This window comes from Triturus cristatus, chromosome 4_2, assembly GCF_964204655.1.
Source record: "Triturus cristatus chromosome 4_2, aTriCri1.1, whole genome shotgun sequence".
NCBI lineage: Eukaryota > Metazoa > Chordata > Amphibia > Caudata > Salamandridae > Triturus > Triturus cristatus.
Window position 1 is genome coordinate 829,492,095 of NC_140586.1, and position 15,499 is coordinate 829,507,593.

The 15,499-nt window shown below is 44.2% G+C and overlaps 1 protein-coding gene across 1 annotated transcript in view; it reads left to right on the plus strand.

Moving 5' to 3' along the window:
* Positions 1-14,698, plus strand: part of ARMH1 (armadillo like helical domain containing 1) — a 274,600-nt gene extending 259,902 nt beyond the window's left edge. The window contains exons 11-12 of the mRNA XM_085602791.1: positions 10,032-10,113; positions 14,081-14,698. Coding sequence (XP_085458917.1) covers positions 10,032-10,113; positions 14,081-14,112 — 114 coding nt within the window. The 3' untranslated portion in view covers positions 14,113-14,698. The remainder of the gene's footprint in view (positions 1-10,031; positions 10,114-14,080) is intronic.
* Positions 14,699-15,499: the final 801 nt, after the last annotated feature.

The following is a 15,499-nucleotide window of genomic DNA, read 5'->3' on the forward strand; positions in this document are numbered from 1 at the left end:
TGATGCCACTACTTTCCCACCCCAAAATGTGTGAAAAAAGTGATTTTTTGAGCAAAAATTGAGGTTTGCAGGGGATTCTGGGTAAGGAAACGTTGGGGGATCCATGCAAGCCATACCTCCCTGGAAGCCGCCGGGTGTCTAGTTTTCAAAAATGCCTGGGTTTGGTAGGTTTCCCTAGATGGCCGCCGCGCACCGGGCCAAAAACCAAAGTGACCCCCCTTGCAAAACCAGGTGGTTTGGCGATAGGCCATCTTGAGGTGGCCTCACTACCTTTGGGGCCCTTGCCTGCCGCGGGTACTTGGGCCTCCCACACAAGTGAGGCACCATTTTTACCGGGAGACCTGGGGGAACGCTGGGTGGTGGTAAATTTGTGTGAGCCCGGTGATGCCACTACTTTCCCACCCCAAAATGTGTTAAAAAAGTGATTTTTTGAGCAAAAATTGAGGTTTGCAGGGGATTCTGGGTAAGGAAACGTTGGGGGATCCACGCAAGCCATACCTCCCTGGAAACCGCCGGGTGTCTAGTTTTCAGAAATGTATAGGTTTGGTAGGTTTCCCTAGGTGCCGGCAGGGCTAGGGTACAAAATCTACAGCTAGTCACTTTGCCAAAAAAAGGGTCATTTTTCACTCCAAAACCACGTTGCGTTTTGCGCCGTTTCCTGTCGCGGGCACTAGGCCGACCCGCACAAGTGAGGTACCATTTTTCTCGTAGGACTTTGGGGAACGCGGGGTGGGTGGAAATTTGTGGATCCACGCAGATTCCAGAACTTTCCATCACAGAAATGTGGGGAAAATGTGTTTTTTTTGTCAATTTTTTACGTTTGCAAGGGATTCTGGGTAACAGACCATGGTGGGAGGCAGTCAAGTCACCCCATCCTGGATTCCCCTGGGTGTCTAGTTTTCAGAAATGTATAGGTTTGCTAGGTTTCCCTAGGTGCCGGCAGGGCTAGGGTACAAAATCTACAGCTAGTCACTTTGCCAAAAAAAAGGGTCATTTTTCACTCCAAAACCACGTTGCGTTTTGCGCCGTTTCCTGTCGCGGGCACTAGGCCGACCCGCACAAGTGAGGTACCATTTTTCTCGTAGGACTTTGGGGAACGCGGGGTGGGTGGAAATTTGTGGATCCACGCAGATTCCAGAACTTTCCATCACAGAAATGTGGGGAAAATGTGTTTTTTTTGTCAATTTTTTACGTTTGCAAGGGATTCTGGGTAACAGACCATGGTGGGAGGCAGTCAAGTCACCCCATCCTGGATTCCCCTGGGTGTCTAGTTTTCAGAAATGTATAGGTTTGCTAGGTTTCCCTAGGTGCCGGCAGGGCTAGGGTACAAAATCTACAGCTAGTCACTTTGCCAAAAAAAGGGTCATTTTTCACTCCAAAACCACGTTGCGTTTTGCGCCGTTTCCTGTCGCGGGCACTAGGCCGACCCGCACAAGTGAGGTACCATTTTTCTCGTAGGACTTTGGGGAACGCGGGGTGGGTGGAAATTTGTGGATCCACGCAGATTCCAGAACTTTCCATCACAGAAATGTGGGGAAAATGTGTTTTTTTTGTCAATTTTTTACGTTTGCAAGGGATTCTGGGTAACAGACCATGGTGGGAGGCAGTCAAGTCACCCCATCCTGGATTCCCCTGGGTGTCTAGTTTTCAGAAATGTATAGGTTTGCTAGGTTTCCCTAGGTGCCGGCAGGGCTAGGGTACAAAATCTACAGCTAGTCACTTTGCCAAAAAAAGGGTCATTTTTCACTCCAAAACCACGTTGCGTTTTGCGCCGTTTCCTGTCGCGGGCACTAGGCCGACCCGCACAAGTGAGGTACCATTTTTCTCGTAGGACTTTGGGGAACGCGGGGTGGGTGGAAATTTGTGGATCCACGCAGATTCCAGAACTTTCCATCACAGAAATGTGGGGAAAATGTGTTTTTTTTGTCAATTTTTTACGTTTGCAAGGGATTCTGGGTAACAGACCATGGTGGGAGGCAGTCAAGTCACCCCATCCTGGATTCCCCTGGGTGTCTAGTTTTCAGAAATGTATAGGTTTGCTAGGTTTCCCTAGGTGCCGGCAGGGCTAGGGTACAAAATCTACAGCTAGTCACTTTGCCAAAAAAAGGGTCATTTTTCACTCCAAAACCACGTTGCGTTTTGCGCCGTTTCCTGTCGCGGGCACTAGGCCGACCCGCACAAGTGAGGTACCATTTTTCTCGTAGGACTTTGGGGAACGCGGGGTGGGTGGAAATTTGTGGATCCACGCAGATTCCAGAACTTTCCATCACAGAAATGTGGGGAAAATGTGTTTTTTTTGTCAATTTTTTACGTTTGCAAGGGATTCTGGGTAACAGACCATGGTGGGAGGCAGTCAAGTCACCCCATCCTGGATTCCCCTGGGTGTCTAGTTTTCAGAAATGTATAGGTTTGCTAGGTTTCCCTAGGTGCCGGCAGGGCTAGGGTACAAAATCTACAGCTAGTCACTTTGCCAAAAAAAGGGTCATTTTTCACTCCAAAACCATGTTGCGTTTTGCGCCGTTTCCTGTCGCGGGCACTAGGCCGACCCGCACAAGTGAGGTACCATTTTTCTCGTAGGACTTTGGGGAACGCGGGGTGGGTGGAAATTTGTGGATCCACGCAGATTCCAGAACTTTCCATCACAGAAATGTGGGGAAAATGTGTTTTTTTTGTCAATTTTTTATGTTTGCAAGGGATTCTGGGTAACAGACCATGGTGGGAGGCAGTCAAGTCACCCCATCCTGGATTCCCCTGGGTGTCTAGTTTTCAGAAATGTATAGGTTTGCTAGGTTTCCCTAGGGTACAAAATCTACAGCTAGTCACTTTGCCAAAAAAAGGGTCATTTTTCACTCCAAAACCATGTTGCGTTTTGCGCCGTTTCCTGTCGCGGGCACTAGGCCGACCCGCACAAGTGAGGTACCATTTTTCTCGTAGGACTTTGGGGAACGCGGGGTGGGTGGAAATTTGTGGATCCACGCAGATTCCAGAACTTTCCATCACAGAAATGTGGGGAAAATGTGTTTTTTTTGTCAATTTTTTACGTTTGCAAGGGATTCTGGGTAACAGACCATGGTGGGAGGCAGTCAAGTCACCCCATCCTGGATTCCCCTGGGTGTCTAGTTTTCAGAAATGTATAGGTTTGCTAGGTTTCCCTAGGTGCCGGCAGGGCTAGGGTACAAAATCTACAGCTAGTCACTTTGCCAAAAAAAGGGTCATTTTTCACTCCAAAACCACGTTGCGTTTTGCGCCGTTTCCTGTCGCGGGCACTAGGCCGACCCGCACAAGTGAGGTACCATTTTTCTCGTAGGACTTTGGGGAACGCGGGGTGGGTGGAAATTTGTGGATCCACGCAGATTCCAGAACTTTCCATCACAGAAATGTGGGGAAAATGTGTTTTTTTTGTCAATTTTTTACGTTTGCAAGGGATTCTGGGTAACAGACCATGGTGGGAGGCAGTCAAGTCACCCCATCCTGGATTCCCCTGGGTGTCTAGTTTTCAGAAATGTATAGGTTTGCTAGGTTTCCCTAGGTGCCGGCAGGGCTAGGGTACAAAATCTACAGCTAGTCACTTTGCCAAAAAAAGGGTCATTTTTCACTCCAAAACCATGTTGCGTTTTGCGCCGTTTCCTGTCGCGGGCACTAGGCCGACCCGCACAAGTGAGGTACCATTTTTCTCGTAGGACTTTGGGGAACGCGGGGTGGGTGGAAATTTGTGGATCCACACAGATTCCAGAACTTTCCATCACAGAAATGTGGGGAAAATGTGTTTTTTTTGTCAATTTTTTACGTTTGCAAGGGATTCTGGGTAACAGACCATGGTGGGAGGCAGTCAAGTCACCCCATCCTGGATTCCCCTGGGTGTCTAGTTTTCAGAAATGTATAGGTTTGCTAGGTTTCCCTAGGTGCCGGCAGGGCTAGGGTACAAAATCTACAGCTAGTCACTTTGCCAAAAAAAGGGTCATTTTTCACTCCAAAACCATGTTGCGTTTTGCGCCGTTTCCTGTCGCGGGCACTAGGCCGACCCGCACAAGTGAGGTACCATTTTTCTCGTAGGACTTTGGGGAACGCGGGGTGGGTGGAAATTTGTGGATCCACGCAGATTCCAGAACTTTCCATCACAGAAATGTGGGGAAAATGTGTTTTTTTTGTCAATTTTTTACGTTTGCAAGGGATTCTGGGTAACAGACCATGGTGGGAGGCAGTCAAGTCACCCCATCCTGGATTCCCCTGGGTGTCTAGTTTTCAGAAATGTATAGGTTTGCTAGGTTTCCCTAGGTGCCGGCAGGGCTAGGGTACAAAATCTACAGCTAGTCACTTTGCCAAAAAAAGGGTCATTTTTCACTCCAAAACCACGTTGCGTTTTGCGCCGTTTCCTGTCGCGGGCACTAGGCCGACCCGCACAAGTGAGGTACCATTTTTCTCGTAGGACTTTGGGGAACGCGGGGTGGGTGGAAATTTGTGGATCCACGCAGATTCCAGAACTTTGCATCACAGAAATGTGGGGAAAATGTGGGTTTTTTTTCAATTTTTACGTTTGCAAGGGATTCTGGGTAACAGACCATGGTGGGAGGCAGTCAAGTCACCCCATCCTGGATTCCCCTGGGTGTCTAGTTTTCATAAATGTATAGGTTTGCTAGGTTTCCCTAGGTGCCGGCAGGGCTAGGGTACAAAATCTACAGCTAGTCACTTTGCCAAAAAAAGGGTCATTTTTCACTCCAAAACCACGTTGCGTTTTGCGCCGTTTCCTGTCGCGGGCACTAGGCCGACCCGCACAAGTGAGGTACCATTTTTCTCGTAGGACTTTGGGGAACGCGGGGTGGGTGGAAATTTGTGGATCCACGCAGATTCCAGAACTTTGCATCACAGAAATGTGGGGAAAATGTGGTTTTTTTTTCAATTTTTTACGTTTGCAAGGGATTCTGGGTAACAGACCATGGTGGGAGGCAGTCAAGTCACCCCATCCTGGATTCCCCTGGGTGTCTAGTTTTCAGAAATGTATAGGTTTGCTAGGTTTCCCTAGGTGCCGGCAGGGCTAGGGTACAAAATCTACAGCTAGTCACTTTGCCAAAAAAAGGGTCATTTTTCACTCCAAAACCACGTTGCGTTTTGCGCCGTTTCCTGTCGCGGGCACTAGGCCGACCCGCACAAGTGAGGTACCATTTTTCTCGTAGGACTTTGGGGAACGCGGGGTGGGTGGAAATTTGTGGATCCACGCAGATTCCAGAACTTTGCATCACAGAAATGTGGGGAAAATGTGGTTTTTTTTTCAATTTTTTACGTTTGCAAGGGATTCTGGGTAACAGACCATGGTGGGAGGCAGTCAAGTCACCCCATCCTGGATTCCCCTGGGTGTCTAGTTTTCAAAAATGTATAGGTTTGCTAGGTTTCCCTAGGTGCCGGCAGGGCTAGGGTTCAAAAACTACAGCTAGACTCTTTGCAAAAAAAGTGTAAATTTTCAGTGTGAAAATGTGGTGTGTTCACCTTAGGTTTTGAGCCACTTCCTGTCGTGGGCACTATGCCTACCCACACAAGTGAGGTACCATTTTTCTCGGGAGACTTAGGGTAGTTCAAATTTGTAAAGCTACTGTTATTACCTGTTGATTTTTGATGCATTTCTCCCTTCCAAATGAAAGACATTGTGTAAAAAAAAAGTCATTTTGAAAAATGACCAATAATTGTCATGCAAATATGAGTATTCCCAATTTCGAAAATGTGCAAATATGCACTGTTTCTGAACTCTGTAATTTGTTCCCATTTCAGAAATACATAGGTGACTTTCATACCGATTTTTCCAAGTATACATTTTCCCACAATAATTGCTATATACCCGGACCAAAAAAAAAAAACATTACAAAATGCTGCTCATTTTTCTACTCTGGGTTCGTTGGGCTCTTGATGAACCTACAAGTCCTATATGTCCACACAACCAGGAAGGTCTACCGGATGTAACGGTACATTGCTTTCAAAGAGATGTCATAATTCGAAGAAGTTACAGGTAAAAACGTTGACTCAAGAGGCTGCTTTTTTCAACAAATTTTTAATTTCTCATATATTTGCCTGTAAATTTCTATAAAGAAACCTTGATGGATCTACGCAAATGACCCCTTGCTGAATTCAAAATTTTGTCTACTTTTCAAAAATGTATAGCTTTCCAGGATCCATTATTGTTTTGTTACCCTTTTCTACCGTTAACTGGAAGGAGGTTGAAAGCACAAAAAATAGCAAAAATAGGGTATGTCCCAGAAAAATGCCAAAACTGTGTAAAAAATGTTGGTTTTCTAACAAAAGTCTGTCATTCCCTAAAAGCTGGAGAAATTGTGATTTCAGCCCCACAAACCCTTTTTTGATACCATTTGCAGAGAAAAACCCAGAAGCTTTCATTTGCAGCCCATTTTTCACATTTTTCACAAAAAAAAAAAAAAATTGCTGTATTTTGACTAATTTCTGGGAACCCTCTAGGAGAATCCACAAACCCTGGGTACCTTTAGAATCCCCAAGATGTTGGAAGAAAAGGACGCAAATTTGGCGTGGATACCTAATGTGGTCAAAAAGTTACAGGGGCCTAAGCGCGCACTACCTCAAATAGCCCAAAAAGGGCTTAGCACAGGAGGGGAAAAGGCCTAGCAGCGAAGGGGTTAAGTAATTAAACATTAATTAATAATAAATTATAATTAATTAACGTATCACCCTATACCCCTACAAAACACAGAACTCACACCTCAAACTTACAAAAAACATACATTTGACTATTTATTTAAATAATTATCATTTAAATAATCAATCATAATTAAAAATGTATTATAATTAATTTACTTCCCACCCTATTCCCCTACAAAACCCACAACCCACACCTAAAACTAAAAATATTAATTATACAATTAATATACATAAGTATCAATTAAATAATTGATATTAAGTTAAAAGTATTTATTGATTCATTATAATTAATTTGCTTCCCACCATTACCCCTAAAAAACTCACAACCTGCACCTAAAACGTAAATTAAAAGAAAATACTAATTATACATTTAACATAAATAATCATCAATTAAATAATTCATATTGATTTAAAAAATATTTCCAACAAGATATTTGTGTCAATCGATATTTTGTCTGAACACCATTGGAGGAGATGATTGGATTGAGGGTATGACTTGCTTTGTGGGTTGGTCCATGGACTAGCTGGGTGAGTCAGAGATTGCTGAGGCTTTCAAAAAGGACTGGGGAGTTGAGGGGGAAGTTGTCTTCCATGTGGTAGTGAGTGGACGTTAAGGAGCATAGCAGAAAGATGGTGTTGGGTGGTATTGTGCATCGGTTGTTTGGTGGCGTGCATTGGTTGCTTGGTGGTGGTTGTGTTGTGCTTGAGGTGTCGTAGTTGAGATTGCAGTGGGTGGAGGTGAAAGGTCCTACCATGGTACTGGGAGATGCGCAGTAGCAACTTGAAGGCTGGTGTGTTCCTGGCACGTGGGCATGGTCCAGGCATGGACGGACACAGAGGGGCTCTCCTTCGGCGTGCCTTTGGCACACCAGTGAGGCAGTCTTGCAGCGGTCTTTATTAAGTATATCCTGGGGTGGGCTGGCTTCAGCAGAGGCAGGAATGGGAGAGTGGGAAGCCTGGCAGCAGCTGTGAAATTAGGCAGCAACGAGCTGCAATGAGCAAGAGAACTGCACAGAGAAGCTGGTGCCAGAAACAGGAGCTGACAACTAGCAGGCAGGAGCCCAGGTGCCTTCTCAATGCGGTCGCTCATCGGCCTGCATTAAGTAGGTCCTGGGGTGGGCGGGGCTTCAGAAGAAGCAGGAATGAGAGAGCAAAAAACCTGGCAATGGTGGTGAAATATATATATGTGAGTGTGTGTGTGTGTGTGTGTGCGTGTGTGGGTGTGTGTGTATTATTTAAATACAGTCACACACACATATATATATATCTATTTAGATATATATATATATAATTCATTGCCTCCCCATTTCCATAAGAATTTCGATTTACAAGTTTCTGCTTTACTCTCCAGGCTTATGAAGTTCAGGCCAAAATGCATTCAGAATACTATTCAACCCTATTTTCCAAATAGGACATTAAGATCATCTGATGGTGCTAAGCTCCGGGTGTCTTGCTATAAAAGGGAAGATGTGGGGGACAGTCGTTTTCCCCTCCAGGCATTGAAAAAATGGAATAGCCTTCTGCGTGCCTGAGCACGGAAGGTGATAAACGCGGTGATGTTCATGACTTAACATAGCAGCCATTGAAGAATATTCTTGGATAACTAACATCAAATACTTGAATTCTAGAAATGTACAATGCCAATTTAACTCTTCTACTTGACATAACAAACTTTCAAAGCATGAATTATCTTCCCAATGTATCTATTAAAAGGAAAGCATGTACACTTTGCACCTAAAAAGAATTCCATATTCAGCATGAATCTAATAATGTTTCATTCTAAAACATGGCACTTAAAAACTGTGAAACAATAAAATCTCACATCGCCAAAACTGGTGCACCCCAAGAAATAGTCCGCCCTCCACCTTACCCTAATAAACAGCACCCTCTGGATTTTGCTTCTTTAATTTCCATAAATAGTACCATTTTCTCTGGGATTGCTCCTTATTAGACCACTGGAACAATTCTACATATTGGTATGTAAACATTCTGCATCCAGTCTCAGGACTACTCAGAGGCTTTCATCTCTCTTCAGAAACCACATGGTACATGGACATGCTCACCACAATCCTTTTTCACTTACTATTAATGGCCTCTTTCAGCTCTCTCACAGTTGGAGTCTTTGCTCTTTAAGGCATTGAAGCTATATTGACTTGGGGATTACTCGGTGTTGTGGATGACACAGTAACCAGATATGCCTTAGTAGCAGTGCTGCTAGGTGCCAGTACACTAACACAAGCTCTTACAGACTCTAATGGTTGATGATGCACACCACAGACCGTGACAGTGACCACTCCTGTACTCCTGCACATGGCCTTGTTCTCAACCTGCACAATGTCCTAACCTTGAAAGTTCAGTTGACCAGTTAATGCTCTTCAAACTCAAAAATGCATCCCAACTTAAAAGACATTAAAAAAACACACTCACTATTACTGAGACCTGGCAGACAATGAGAGAGCTTTCCAAATCTTGTATTTTCCCCAAGAGACCACAGTACTTTTAACTCCAATTGTCCAGTCACCAGTAGTCTGAAATGTATCAAAGGAAATCTCTTTACTCTTCCAGCACCTCCCTATGACGGATACTTACTCACCTTCAGTGACTGAAGTCCGCAAATATTGCTCAGTCTCTGCACTTCTACCTAATCACCTCAGTAACAGTAACTGCTACCACTGGTCTATCAAATGTTCATCAAACATCTTACGTTTGACACTTCTCCTTGCAGCTCCTCAAATGCAGATCTATACTACTTCCTGCACCGTATCCAATAAATCACTGCAAGTGTTCCAGTCCTCAGCTCGCCCTCCTCGCTGGGTTCCTCCTTCTCAGAAGTCCATGCTGACACCAGTTGCTGGTGGATTTGAGGGTGGGCAATCCCAGACTACATCTTCCTGATATTGGGACCTTCCTCCATCACATAGCAGCCCCCCCTTTATAGTTCCTCCGGATCTTTCCTGCATTACCATGCAGAGCTGTTAATACCTCCTCACCGACTTGTTAAGTCTTGAAGAAGGTTCTTCAAAGATCATTCAGGGGCCAGTGAGGCAGATTAGGATATCTTCTACATTTCCATATTAGCCCCTTTGGTACAGTGTCAGGTACATAGCTCCAGTCAGGGCATCATCATCTCACCAACTACAACCATCTACCGGCTTCCACTCCACTCCACACAAACACATACACACAAATAGACATTCTTTGACATTTCATTCACTCTCTGTATTCCATATACCTGCTCAAACATGCAAGAAAAAGCAGAAAAAACTAAATTTGAGTAATGTTAAAACTCTCTCTAAAATTCTACTCTGAAATAAAATCGTGCCCTTACTATTTGAACTAGTACTAATAAGACATTCTTCTTCGTTCTTTGCTAGGAAAATGCTGAGACCTTTTACGTGTACCTTGATGCTGTAAAATCTGACATACTGTTGTCAAATCGAGTCAATATCCCAAACGGTAAGCATGAGTAAGCGAACCCGGTAGAGTGCTACCCATACACTGGACTTTACACATATATCACTGCCTTTGAGCTGAAGGACTAGCAGGCTTCAATGTACTAGCCTACAGAGTCCCCAGACGCACACAACACATAGTGACAGCAACAACTAAAGTGTTCTGAAATGCTTCTCAGTGCCATGAAGTCAAGAGGCTTGTAGCCCACAGCCGCAGCACCAAGCAATGGGGTGAGGGGCACACAATGCTAGTAATCCGCATTGAGACATGGGGGCCAATTTACAAAACATTGGCGAAGAGCGACACTGAAAGCAATTTAGCAGCACCAGCCTGCGTCCTTTAAAAAATGCAGGGATACTTTGTATTCACAAGAATACGGTGCACCCCTGGGTTTTCCCTTCCGCCAGCGCTAAAAATAGCTGCCTAGCGCCAACACAGACAGCCTTGCGCTAGGGTGTAAGAGTGCCTGCGTTTTAGGGATGATTCCCTGCAGCTCAGGCACAATTGCACTATGGTGCAAGGGCTTCTGTGTTGCAAGGATTATTGTTTATGTCCCTTCCTGCACATAAACAATCATTAATGGCGATTTGCTCCTTCTCTGTGCTGCAGAATGCAGCACACTTAGAGCAAAAACAAGGAGAAATATAAGTATTTCTCCTCGTTGACCACTCTAGCACCTCCTTTTTAGTGGCGTTAGTTTTTGGCACTGCCTATCATTTACACATCCTTGTAAATCTGGGGCAGCGTCAAAATGCAATGGGTGCTGTGGTGGAATGCCCACAGCAACACCCATTGCACGCCCTCTTCATGCAGATACCTGTGTGAAACAGTACGATATTTAAAAAGCAGCGTTAAGCCACGCAAAGTGGCTTAACGCTGCTTTGTAAATATGGAGCAGGGCCTTGCGCCCCTGGAGTGTCATAAAAAGTTGGTGCAATGCCCTTGTGAATATGCCCCATGGAGTGAACAGTAGAAGGATCAAGTATTCGGATAGGAGCACCATCAAGTAATCGGAAGTAGGGACACAGTGCTAGCAATGAGCCTAGAGACATGAAACACACAGTGGCATTATTATGCAGTGTGGCAAACAGTTCTTCATCTGTCACAGAGACAGTCCACAGTGTCACCATCAGGTAACAGGGTGTGCACTGCACAGCATTAGCATAGAGTCCAGAGACAGCACACAACAGCACTATCAAGTAATAGGGTTCATAGGTCTCAGCATTGGTTTCAACCAATGGAACAGGGGTCACACAACAGCATCATCAACTAATAGGGTTCAGAGTTCACAGCATTTGTTTTAAACCTAGGAACATGTGTTACACAACAGCGCCATTACGTAATAGGTTTCATAGTTCACAGCACAGGTTTCAACCCCAGGAACATATGTTACACAACAGCAACATCAAGTAATGGGGTTCATAGTTCACAGCATTGTATTCAACTAAGAGTGGGCATAGTTGGCGGAGTACTACTACATGGAACTCTGCAGAATTGAACAAAAACTCCGGAGTACCACCACACGGAATTCTGCAGAATTCTGTGAAGTCCGCTCGCAACTCTGTTCCTTTTCATGCCCATTAATAAAACAGAATCCTCATATACCCTTGAAAAACAACAAGTAACTCTATCTTTACATGCAAAATTGCATATAGTCATCTCACAAAAATGAAAAAGAACATACAGCAAGCAGAGAGATGATGATTTTGGTGTCCTCCCTAACCTAGGGAGAAAACCAAGCAGATGCCTTGAACACAAAGAGCACATCATGCTGAACGATTCGGTGGTGGTCCCATCCTCCTAGGACCACCCCAGGCACAGTTATGGGCAAAAATACAATCCCAACCAAAGGCCCTGCAAAGCATTATGGGACGAGATTCTAGAGTGCAGTGAATATTATAGTATCCAAAGTCAAAACATTCCTCAAGGGACAGGCTCTCGGGCTCAGCTGAGAGCTAATACTATAATATTCACTGCACTCTAGAATCTCGCCCCATAATGCTTTGCTGGGCCTTTGGTTGGCATTGTATTTTTGCCCATAACTTTGCTTGGGGTGGTCATAGGAGGATGGGACCACCACAATCGTTGAGCATAATATGCTCTTTGTGTTCAAGGCATCTGCTTGGTCCTCCCCCTAGGTTAGGGGGGCCCCAAAATCATCACCTCTCTCATTGTCTGATATTTTTCAAAGCTCACTTTTGTGAATTGGTTATATACGTTTTAGCATGTAAAGATAAAGTTGTTTTATCGCAGGGTTGTGGGTGCAACAGCTTACTCCAGAGTTTATGCAAGAATTCCATGTTTTCAATGTAAAGCGGATTAATAAAACAGAAATCTCACATACCTTTAGGAAAATTTCAAACAACTATCTTTACATGCTAAAATACATGTAAAGTGAAAATGAAAACATAATAAACAGTGCATTTAGTTAAACAATAATTGATTTTATCTTTACATAATAAAATGAAGTTAGTAATTTCCCAAAAGTGAAAATGAAAATACAGCACACAGTTAGAGAGGTGATGATTTTGGGGTCCTCCCTAAATCAGGCAGAGAATCAAGTAGATGCCTTGAACACAAAGAGCACATCATGCTGAACGATTCGGTGGTGGTCCAATCCTCCCAGGACCACCCCAAGCACAGTTATGGTCAAAAATACAATCCCAACTAAAGGCCCTGCAAAGCATTATGGGACGATATTCTAGAGTGCAGTGGATATTATAGTATCCAATATCAAAACATTCCTCAAGGGGCAGGCTCCCGGGCTCAGCTGAGAGCTAATGCTATAATATTCATTGCACTCTAGAATCTCGCCCCATAATGACCTTTTGTTGGCATTGCATTTTTGCCCATAACTTTGCTTGGGGTGGTCCTAGGAGGATGGGACCACCACCGAATCGTTCAGCATGATATGCTCTTTGTGTTCAATGCATGCTTGCCCTCCCCCTAGGTTAGGGGTGACCCCAAAATCATCACCTCACTCATTACCTGGTGTTTTTCAGAGTTCACTTTTGTAAATTGGTTATATGCTTTTTAGCATGTAAAGATAAAGTTGTTTTATTAAAGCGTTGTGGGTGCAGTAGATAACTCTACTATGTGGCGGAGTTGGAGTGATTTCAATGTAATGCGTACTTAGCAAACCTCCGCTAGCAGAGCAGAGTTCATTGCCCACGGTTAGTTTCAACCATAGGAACAGGTGTCACACAACAACATGATCAAGTAATAGGGTTCGTAGTTCACAGCATGGGTTTTCAACCCTAGGAATAGGGGTCACACAACAGCTCCATCACGTAATAGGGTTCATAGTTCAGAGCATTGGTTTTAACCCTAGGAACAGGGGTCACACAACAGCGCTATCAAGTAATAGGGCTCATAGTTCACAGCATTGGTTTCAAACATAGGAACAGGTGTCACACAACAGCGCCATCAGGTTATAAGGTTAATAGTTCAGAGCATTGGTTTCAACCCTAGGAGCAAGTGTTACACAACAGCACCATCATGTAATAGGGTTTATAGTTCACAGCATAGGTTTCATCCCCAGGAACAAGTGTCACACAACAGCACCATCAAGTAATAGGGTTCAGAGTTCACAGCATTTGTTTCAAACCTAGGAACGTGTCACACAACAGTACCATCAAGTAATAGGGTTCATAGTTCACAGCATAGGTTTCAACCACAGGAACATGTGTCACACCATCAAGTAATAGGGTTCAAAGTTCACAGCATTGTTTGCAAACCTAGGAAGAGGTATCACACAACAGCACCATCGAGTAAAGGGAAGCTCAATCTACACGCGGTCTCACATCGACACTAAGGATAGATGACACGCTTCAGCATGATTACAGAACGTGGCAATCAGTGTACAGTGCTAGCCGGAAGTCATGCTTAGGCCTTCAAACACACAGCTCCCTCTTTCCATACAACAGATGCTTACCACTGTCTTATGATCAGATACTTCTTTTCATTTCAGCACCTGTAACCAAGAGTTTGCATGAGGGCTGAGTGAAGAGGTGGCGATCCCATGTGTGGTGCACTTTACTGCTGGCAGATCTCGTACAGTTTCTTGTGTCACAAGCCATTCAGACATGGGAAATAAATTCACAAGTCATGCCGGAAGACATAGACAACTTTGGTATCTCTTCAGGATTACAGCTCCCTCATTACATATTGGGTACACCAAGGATGAAGATAGTTGAGTGAGTGATCTCTACATCAAACCAACTTGGTGACTACTCAAAGAACAGACTATCAAGAAGAGGATGTGGGACACATTGTGTGTCTGCTCTATGAATTTCCAAAAATGACTTTTGTTCTTCCTATGTATAGTACTTGTGTGCATGGCAGGATGCATGATGGCAAGTTGAAGCCCTGTTTTGGTTTTTAACAATTTTCAATGTCTGTATGTCATGTATGGTGGCTGACTTGAACCCTGGCCTCAGCAGAGTCTGAGTGACAGAGCCACAAACCCACTGCCCCTTACACACTTGCTGATAGCCATTGTTAAAGTTGACCTGCTGTACATTTTTATGCCTTAGCACCTGTATCATATATAAATAATGTGCCATAATTAAATATGCTTGCCACTTTGGATGACTAGTCGCTTCTGATCTGATCTCACTGTCTCTGCACAAACATCCTATCGTCATTTCATTGGACACAGCAGCACGATGAGCCCAACCTCTTGTTTGAAGGTGTCAAGCACTGTGGTTCAAATGTGGTGGATGTGGACTTAGTACAGAGGTAAACTGGCTTCTCTTTCTTATATTAATTGTGTGTCTTTATTAGTGCACCCATCCTTTTAGGTAATGGCTACAATGCTAGGGTGACCACACACTATTATACACTAATCAGAGAATTTGAGTTCTTGTACGACCAAGCTACCTTTATGTTGAATAATGTTGGCTCTAAGACCCATACTTCAGTATTTGGTAAAAATGAGTACACAAGGTGATTTTTAGTTTGGAGGAGGAACGGTGGCAGATATAAAACTGCAGATCAGCAACTTAATCATCTTGCGGAAAGAATTGGGGAAGAAACTGATAAAGCACACTAACATCCGACATCCAGACAAAATAGAACCAATATCAACTACCACAAGAACAAGCATTGGCAAAGCCAATTTGTATGGCCTTTGACATAGCTACAATATCTCAAGTAATTAATATATGTCCTATTCGAGTGAGAAGAAACACTGGCGGTCCTTGCCATTGTGAACAGGTGTGGCTCCAAGCCTGAAATGGCACAGCACCTGGTATGCATGCACTCCAAACCTTTTCATAAAGGTTGGCACATGTCTGCCCGCCTAAAGCATAGTTAGTTACACTGTGGTGCGGCTGCTCCAATTGACGATGACCTACTAGGTGACAGCTATTTATTAATACTTGGAACA